The sequence below is a fragment of the Rhinopithecus roxellana genome, chromosome 6 (genome assembly GCF_007565055.1).
Source record: "Rhinopithecus roxellana isolate Shanxi Qingling chromosome 6, ASM756505v1, whole genome shotgun sequence".
NCBI lineage: Eukaryota > Metazoa > Chordata > Mammalia > Primates > Cercopithecidae > Rhinopithecus > Rhinopithecus roxellana.
Genome location: NC_044554.1, coordinates 74,503,046 through 74,513,017, shown reverse-complemented (window position 1 = coordinate 74,513,017; position 9,972 = coordinate 74,503,046). Strand labels below are relative to the sequence as shown.

The window sequence follows — 9,972 nt, the reverse complement described above, 5'->3', positions numbered from 1 at the left end:
TCTTTGTTCAGGGGCATAGACTCAAATGAGCTTTAAGGTCAATTAAAGGTGTCTGGAAATGAAGAACTTCATTATACCATTAAATTCAGTTCTTTTTCACTATTAGGCTTATTAAGCTTGAAGCTTTAGAAAAATCTCTTGGGAAGAGTGAGTGGAAAAAACAGGAATAAGAAAAGAAAGAAAAAGCCTTTGAGTCTTATCTACTCTACCAGGTTCCAGGAGGAATATAATTCTACAGAGAAAATTCTTCATAGTCTATCATAATACATTTCAGTGTCTGATGGCTGACTGTTGTCTTACATAAGGATATCTTCAATGGATATTAAGTAAATATTACACATATATTTCAGATTTATTCTTTGAAGTATTGCATCTCATGTATCCACGAACTTTAATGTTGAGTTTTGGAAAATTGCTTCCAGAGATATCTATTGTGTTTAACCTTAGATTCTTTTTTTTTGTTGTTGTTATTTTAATAAACCAAAAATAAACTGAACATTTAAGACATAATCAGATTTTTAGTGAATTTTTAAGTCTTCCAGAAAAGTCTATGACTTAATAAATATTAGCAAGTTTCCAAAAATATAACAAATGTTTATAAATACATGTGCACTGCAGTGCAATGGTGTCCCCAGAGAAGTAAAATGCATAACAAAGCAAATGTTATGTTGTAGTGTATGTACGGCACATTTATAAATCATTACATACTTTAGGACACAAAAATGCTGTAGTACTAAAAGTGTTGTTCAAGTTCTCAATTCTGTTAACGATTTAAAATTTCATTAATTGTGTTTAATATCAGTGAATCTCAAAAGGCTCCTGTGGCCACATTAGTTGAAAATAGACTCTATTTACATAAATTATTTAACCTAAGAGTACCCTGTGTTCCCTTACCATTTAATTAATTCTAACTAGTCAAATATTAATTTTCATCTCACAAATCATTACACAGGAAGATATCAATTATTCAAGTAAAATACAAGTCCTACAATCTTTAAACAATTAGCTTTTTAAGTAAAAACAAAAAAGGTAAGCACAAGACTTTGCAAGCATAACCACAATCATCGTGTAACAGTGAGTTGCCTACATGAGTTTGTCCCTTCCTATGGTAACAGCCTTGGTCCACTATAAAGTTAGTGCAAACAAGTGAGGGTGTAAAAAAAATATAAACCCTTGATTTTTAAGGATTTCATTTTGTTATACTCTTTTAGATAATTCATTCCATATGGGAATGTGTTTATTGTTCATAAACATCATAATGTTTGTTTCAAAAATTGTCGTCATCTTAATTAATGGCTATCTTACATTTTTTCTTTTGGAGGGTTGTCAGGTATCCATCCATTTTCCTTTTTAAGAAGAATGTTATGTGTATTAGGATACTAAATCCAATTTTTACATTATTTTTAGTGATCAAAGGTTTCTTATACAAGTGACTCACAGTACTGAACTGTGTCAATCTCTCGTTTGAGGAAGGAAGTGCAATTCAAGTTAGCATTGAAATTGCTTGGCTGTAAAGGACATGTAATAGAGCTGCTGTGTTTATTGGCCCCAGAAAAACTTATTACAGGTTTTTCAGTTCTCTTTAGGGTAGAATATGAGATGGGGTTAGTCTTCATCAAATTGCAATATCCAGTACTTTAACTCAAGTGCTGGAAGACAGCAAATCTTGGAAGTTAATTATAAAAAGATATTTTAAATAGATTCCTTTGTTGTCATGGGCAAAACTGTGTATCCACACAGGACTGTTAGACTGCTAGCCAAGAAAATCAGACTAAGTCCATAGGGATAAGGTAAGTGTAAAGAAATATCCACTGGGGAAGACAAGGCTCATGGCCCATGTATCAAGGTCTCAAGCTGAGCACTGGAGAACTCCAGGGAACACTGTTCATATAGGCTATGGTATGAAGGAATTCCCTTGTAGGTGCGCCATGCTTCAGTCTCTTAAGAAGTTGATTAGCATGAAAGACTGGAAGCTGATTATGGACAATTCAGTTTGAGTTATTCTTTTCTATTTTGCTTTGAACTTTCCTTATACACTTAAGACTTGAGTAAATCACATTGAAAAACATTTGCCAATTGAATATTTTAAAGATTCAAGAGGTAGCATGATATTGTGCAATGAACACTGGCCTGGCAACGAGAAGATAGAAACTCCTTTCCAATGTGGCCACTTTATCACTTGAGTGTTCTTTGAGCAATCATTTAAGTTTTCTGAGGTTCAGTTCCCCAACTCACTAAAAAGGAGAATTAGCAGCCTGGCATGGTGGCTCATGCCTGTAATCCCAACACTCTGGGAGGCCGACGAGGGTAGATCACCTGAGGTCAGGCGTTTGAGATCAACCTGTCCAACATGGCAAAACCCCATCTCTACTAAAAATACAAAAATTAGCTGGGCATGGTGGTAGATGCCTGTAATCCCAGCTACTCAGGAGGCTGAGGCAGGAGAATTGCTTGAACCTGGGAGGCAGAGGTTGCAGTGAGCCCTGATCATGCCATTGCACTCCAGCCTGGGTGACAAGAGTGAAACTCCGTCTCAAAAAAAAAAAAAAAAAAAAAAAAATAGCTTATTTCTAAGATATCATCTATTCTCCTCCAATTTTGTACTTTTATGGATTCTGGCAAGAAGGGTTTGAGTGATTCCGGGAGAGAACATCCTTAGGCTGCCTTGAAGAGAAAAGATAATATAGCTTTTCATTTAAAAAATGCTGATATCTACTTGCAATCAAAATCTAAGAAAACATTCAAAACGTGGTACTTTGCTTGAGGCAGAATTTCTAAATGTCTTGTGAATTAATGATCAGATAAATGAAATGGCCAAACAATCCCTTCAGTTTACCAGGTAAGAAGATACAAAACTCCACACCTGTGCACAATGAAGCTATTCAGATTTTGATGGTACTTTACAGTGTCCCCTATTAACATTCAGCTTTTAAAACCAGTATTCTGATAAAGTGACATTGTATTATTAGTTTTTTATGGCAGTAGTAACTTAGCACTTAATTAATCCAGTCATCTGTGACATATATAAACTTATCCTGTAAAAAAGAAAACAAAACACAAAAGCAAAGAGGAGAGAATGCTGGAATTAGTATCCATCTTGTAAAAAGAAGCAAACCATAAAAACACATGCATAAAACTACACACTTTAAAAAGCAATAATCTTTTAAGATTAAGGTTTTATCTGTTCACCTCTTGAAAGAATGAAACACGAATCATTTACTCATCTAGCTGTTCTTGTCTATTCAACCACCAGCTGTTGAAGTGTTTGGCAACCTTTAGAATATACTTGCCAGATTATTTTTTTCCTCGCATGTCCAGTGCAGGGATTACTGTACCCTTGTAGTGACACAATGCTAAACTCTCTCACAGCATTGTTCTCTCTGGGAAGCGTAGGGATAACAGGTACCTGTAAAGTGTAATCAGTGCTCTTCAGAGGATCTACATTCTATGCTGATCTAAATAAGTTATATATTACAGTAAAGTGCTACAATGACACTAGTCTCAAACAGTAGTAAGACACATTTTTCTCTGAAAAAGTCAGCAGCTATGTGAGTCACATCATGATGAGGATGCTTGTCAGTCTTCGTTCGAGTGTACAACCAGCAACTGGCATGACCGTGAGCAATTTGCCTCCTCCTGTGACTTTTAAAATTATAATCTTTAGGAGCAATTATTAAGAATTCCAGTTTCCCATTAAGTATTTAAAAATCTTTTTTTAGAAGTTGCACCTGAAAGTTTCATGAGCATTTAATTTGCTGATATCCATTTTTATTTCTTCAGGCTTCTCACGTCTGTAGGTGACTGCTCTTGTGCAAACACTTTGCAGAATCAACTTATCCTTAATGGAGAAGAAATATTATTATTAACTAAGGGCCTAAATATTGTAACTAGGCAATAACATACTGTTAGCAATTCTTTTTTAGAATTCACTCACCTTTTTTGAGGCTGACACTCTGTACTCTGACGAGGACTTAATTTTGTTACTATTCCATTGTAGTATCACCTGTCTAATGATAAGGACTTTAAGCAACCCAATCAAGAATGTAACTATGAAAATGATGAAAAATATTCTCAAGTAGCTTGGGCTAGAGAAACACTCTGTAATGAAGCAAACAAATAAATGGATTAAAAATTGAAATAAGTAAATCAAAAGAGTCTATCACGAAAATGATGTTCACGCCTCAATTAATAGTGCCGAAGATATTTGCAAATCTACATTTTCAAATCAGGGGATTGAAATTACCTTTGATTCAGAAACAGTAAGCTCTCTAATTTTTTCTTGCACGTTTATTATGAAAATATTTTCAATAGACAACCCTCCTTTGGAGAATAGTCACGGTTAAGGTATTCAATCATACTATTCCTTTGCAGCTTGATTCTTTAATTGTATTAACTGGAATATGTCCATGTCCCATAACCAAGCATAATTTTATCCAAGACAGAAAGAGGAATAGTTTTTGTGGTGTGTACGGTTGATCACTAAATGGAAAATAGGATTTCAAAAAATTATTGAGCCATTCTGGGCCTTAGGATATGTTTCTCTTGTTATGCTTCATCTTCATTTGTTCCACGCCAATAATGGAAAATAAAGTAAACATCTGCAGAAACTAAAATCAAAACTACTCTAATAGGTAAATAAATATTTCTTCAGAAATTGAAGTGTAAATCTTCATTATTATTATACATGGCTTCTCCAGGAAATAGGAGTGTCCAATTTGGGATAACATGAAAATATCATTCTTCATTTTTCATTAATTTACTTTTTACTTGTCGTTAACTACACCTATTCCATTTGCCTCTAAAATTGCACTGTGTATTTTAAGAACAAATAATACTTAGGACAAATAATTACTAGCTGGAAAAAGAAATGTTGTGTTAAGAGGAGGGACATGCTAGATCTCGTTTTAGCACCAGATCTTTGGCACACCGTCATTGCCAAAGATCTGGCGCTTAAAAGTCTACAGACTCTGTTGTTGCCAGAGGCATTACCCTAATCTAAGAGGAATATGGTTACACAATAGGCAAGTATTCCATAGAACTAACTCACCAGCTGCCCCAGATTAATAAAATTACTTTGTGGCTAAAGAGGCCTGTGTGCCCCCACCCATTCTCCAAGGTTTGGGGACCTCATCCAAAGTTCCAAGGTCTCCCTGAGAGGGCCACTAGGGTGGTGACCTGCCAAGGCTTAGCATAGTGCACCTCCCAACCAATCCTGGCTGATTTGGGTCTGAATTTCCAGTGAGGACTGAGCATGTTTTTGAATAAGGCCAAGCTCGGTGATAAGGGAAAGGGTTCCTCTCAAGCGAGAAGACTTAATTAAGCCTATTTGTGTGTGTGTGTGTGTGTGTGTGTGTGTGTGTGATAAGGTACTCTGAAAGAAAGGTCAAAGGCTATCTCAGTGCTACAACTGGAATGGAAACACCAAATGCCAGTGTAGGTCCCTGTTGCTACAGGTCTCACAGAGAGAGAATCCAAAATATTCTGCTCAAAGGTGGTATCTTTTGAGGCTTCCACAGTGACTTCGGGTTCATAACACACACGCCTTCTATTCTGACAGATTGTCATTTCCTTTGGTTGATTTAGGACGACTCAATCAGCTAAGGCAGATCCTCAGAGGGGGCGCCCGGCTTGATTCCACTTAGTGGCTTCTCGCCTGGTGGGAGCTCAGCCAGAGAGACTGAAAGAACAGCCTTTAAGTGCGACTGAGTGGATAGATAATAGAGGTGCCTAACAAATGTCCTTTCCCTCTCCTTGCACAATAGTTGTGAAGGGGAGGGGCGGCCCCTAGCTACTGACACATTTTGGAAATATTTCTAATAGGTTAGAACAGAGGGCATTTCGGAGCTCAAATCTGCATGCATATTTAAATGCTATGAGTGGTCAAACATTCATGCCTAGCCTATACTTTCCTTAGTTTAGGTCAGGCCAGGACTTTTCCTAAGGAGCTTTAAGGGAATACTTTTTGTAACAACACTTAATTCAAAGTAGTGTTTACTTAACATAATAAATGACATGTTGATAGTAAGGCCTTATTTATTAGAAAGGCACTTGGCTTTCTGGAGTGATTGCTGCAGCTCCAGCTGGCAGCACATGGGGCTCTTTTCAGAGCCAAGTTCATTATGGGCTAAGATCAGTGTGGATGTGAGGGAAAAAGGAAACAACACTCTGGAGAAAGTTTATTCTTTTGTGCAGTCTCTCTAAGAGCTGGAGTTTTTCTTACAGGTTGGAGAGACTTGAAATAATAGTTGCAATAGGAATGTTTTAATAAAGATATAATTTCAAGGTTAGTTTCTAATGCATGTGGAGGTCCACACCTTACCCCTGTGCAAAGTAGGGTTCTGGGTTCTAAATAACTTTTTGTTTTGCTTTGTTTTGCTTTTGTTGTTTTTTTTTAAACAGCTTTATTAAATATCATTGATATACAAAAACTGCACATGTTAATGTATACAATATAACGAGTTTATGATTCAGTTTTTTAAATCTCCCAAAGATGGTACCCTGTAACCACTGAGTGTGCTTGCTATGGTGTGGCTGAGTGGTTAGGTTTCCTGTCTCATCTACACAGCTGAATTCCCATGCAATGTATTTCCATGGAAAGGCATCCAAATAAATTGGCTGTCAAGTCCTCAGTGAACCAGAAATATGAGTTCCCCATATAGACTCATTTCACTAAGAGATGAAGTCTGCCGAGCCATAATTTTCCTTCATAATTCAAACTTGCTTCAAGTTCTGAACTTCATCATGTCTAATCAATATTTGCTTTCATGTTTCAGGTGAAGCCAAAAAATTCTAAGTAAAAATGATCTGCTTTTACAAAATACGTAACTTGAAAAGTGCCATTCCTCCCTGGTGCTTTTCATTTTGATAAAAATATAGCTTAAGGATGAATGATCATAAATGTGACATAATGAAAAGGGTATGGAACTTTTAGTTTGAAGATCTTGGTCTAAGACATGTATCTTAACATTACTAGTTAAGAGATAGCAGCCCTCATACAGAAATTTCCCTGAACCTCAGTTTCCCCATCTGTAAAATGGAGATTATACCAATCTCAAAGAGTTGTATGACATTAAATGAGCCAGTGAACATGAAGGAAGTATCTAAGGTAGAAAATGACACATAAACACATATTTATTATTGTTATAAAGAATAAAGCAATGTTTTTCTAAATTTAATTCAAAATTTAAAAAATAAAGCCCTCAGTCCTCTCTCTCTCTTTTTGTTTTTTTAAACAGGGTTTCACTCTTATTGCCCAGGCTGCAGTGCAATAGCACGATCTCAGCTCGCTGCAACCTCCACCTCCCGGATTCAAGCGATTCTCCTGCCTAAGCCTCCTGAGTAGCTGGGATTACAGGCGCCAGCTACCTGACTGATTTTGTATTTTTAGTATAGATGGGGTTTCACCATGTTGGCCAGGCTGGTCTCGAACTCCTGACCTCAGGTGATCCAACAGCCTTGGCCTCCCACAGTGCTGGGACTAAAGGTGTGAGCCACCACACCCGGCCCGGTCCTTTCTTTAGCATGGTTACTTATGGGTCTTTTGGGGGAAGATCATCCTCTACAGACACTATTCTGCGCTTTGATTATTAAGCTTTGGCCTACCTGAAGTTTGGTCGACATAATGCTGTTGTTCCACGAGAGCACATGAGGTTTTGCACTGATCAAGTATAGCCTGAGACAAATTGTGAGGGTGAAGGCATTGCACACAATTCCTGCAAGGGGAAACAGAAGTGAAAATATTTATTCTTTAAAAAGGTGGTAGACTATAATATTTTCCACAAGAAAACAAAACACAAAATAACAATGCAGAAACAAATCAAATTTTGATTATGTTCATTAGAAATTACGCCATCATTACATTGAAGGATTGCATTTCCAAATGATTTAAATAAATTACCATGCATAATTCTAAAAAACTTACATGAGCTACTAATCTGAGAAAGTCAATGGTTTAAAATGCTGAATAAAACAAACTGGAAGTTACAGTGATGTTTAGATTAGTAGTCTTTGTGCAGATCTCAAATTGTTACTGAAATATTTATTGGCACAAAAGAGTAATGTTGCCTTCATTTAACATATCACCTTTCATTTATAGATCACTTATTTCTAAGGTGTGTTACGGACACCATTGTTCTTTATCATTAAAATATTAAAAATAAAACATAGCAGTAACAGCTAACATTCTATGATTGCCATGCATCAAGTACAAAGGTGAGTTTTTTTATGTGAATCATTTGATTCTTTCACAGAAATATAGCAAGGTATTATTACTATCCTCACTTTTGATATCAGGAAACTGAGGCACAGAAAATTGTAACAACTTGTTCTAGATCACTCTATTACTAAATAGTATGCTGGGCAGCAGGCAACCTCTAATTTCCAAAAAGCTAAGATAGTGAGTGTCCAGATTTATTCCAATGCTTCCACAGCTATCCAGGAGTCAAGGATTTGAATTTAAGTCTTCTAATTCATAGCATTTCTCATTTAATTCTTTTTTAGCGTGCTGGTCACAATGTATCCGGCAACGTTTAAGATTAAGGAAGTCAGAACAAAAAAGGACAAAAGTAGCTATTCTTTGTGTATGTTTGGAATCAGAGAAATCATACCAGTTTTCCTTGCAGGCCGTATGACAGGTGGGGCAGTGTTCACAGAAGCGGCCGATGCTCCTGGGATCGGTGCACTCACACCTTCCACACACACACGTGCCTCTTCCACTGCACACTTGGCCCTTTGAATTGACACAGTGCTGGGCTGCTGCTGAAGGGCACTGGCACCGATCTCCCTCCCAGCCACTGAAGCATTGGCATCTGCCTGCTTCACACTCTCCATGCCCTGTGAGGAAGACACCGCAGGACCTACGTTATCTGGATCACTGACTTTGTAAAGAGTTTTCAACCATGGATTCCTGTATCATCTCCATGGAAACACACTGACAGTCCAATGAATGGAAACAGCATCACTTTTTCGTTGGTCTGACATAAAGAGTGTTGGATTTAGGAGGATCTGTTTTCAAAGCTGTTCTACTGTAGATAATCTCCTCATGCTAATGAACTCTGCTAACAAGCATGAAGGGCACCCCTGCTTAGTGGCTGCCAGACTACTTGAATGTCATTGCATATTCAGTTTTACATTAAAACCACACACATTATCAAGAAACTGCAAAGGCCGAAGTAATGTTAACTCCCTGACTTGAAGTTAGAAAAAATACAGGTATTTGATTAATGGCTTCCATCACCTATTCTCTCAGTCTTCTGATGTTGCTGAAGGCCTAGGATAACTTGACAGGACTGTGAGGCAAACCTTTCCAGTGCTTCAGTACTGCTAATGCCATGTTTAAAGATCAGATCTCTTGGGAAGTTGAACAAATGCTTTCACATCCTCAGTGCATTATTTAGTAAGTTAGCAGGGCAGATCCTCCTCTGTCCTGTGAGCTGTTCTTAGATGGTAAATGAAAAAAAGAAAGAAAGATGGTGTGTGTGTGGTGGGTTGACATTTATGCATGTGGGGTGAAGAAAACACAGTTACACAGAGTTAAATGGATTTTAGACAGAAAAAGTGTCCAAAACTTAATATGCCAGTGTGCATCAGAAACTGTCAAAAGCGGGTACATTTCACGTGATTATATAGGAATTCTGAAGCTTATCTAGCCACAAACCAACCTTCCTCTTTTCTCCCTCTCGCCCTCCCTGCCTCCTTTCCTTTCTCCTTCCTTCCCTCCCTTCCTTCCTTCTATCACTCTCCCTTCCTTTCCTTTCTTAGCTCCCTCTCTCTCTTCTTTTACTGCTGAGCACCTCACAGGATAATTGTTCCACAGATTCTACTGTAGGACGAGCTCAATTTGCTAAGTGTAAAACTAATGAAGTCCAGGCCAGACAAATGTCGGTCAAGCCCTGTGTGCTGTGCAAGCTTATGCTGAATCCTCGCCAGCAGGCCTGTGAACATGTGTTTTTATTCCCAAAGGAGACTAGTGGA

General features: G+C 37.5%; 1 protein-coding gene across 1 annotated transcript in view; it reads right to left on the bottom strand.

Moving 5' to 3' along the window:
* The window catches only part of ITGB8 (integrin subunit beta 8), an 85,433-nt gene that overhangs the window by 2,048 nt on the left and 73,413 nt on the right, over window positions 1–9,972 (bottom strand). Inside the window, exons 11-14 of the mRNA XM_010358710.2 lie at window positions 8,607–8,832; window positions 7,603–7,712; window positions 3,935–4,098; window positions 1–3,838 (exon numbers count right to left, since the gene is read on the bottom strand). The exon at window positions 1–3,838 is cut by the window's left edge and continues 2,048 nt beyond it. Of these exons, the coding sequence (XP_010357012.1) occupies window positions 3,716–3,838; window positions 3,935–4,098; window positions 7,603–7,712; window positions 8,607–8,832 (623 nt within the window). The 3' untranslated portion in view covers window positions 1–3,715. The remainder of the gene's footprint in view (window positions 3,839–3,934; window positions 4,099–7,602; window positions 7,713–8,606; window positions 8,833–9,972) is intronic.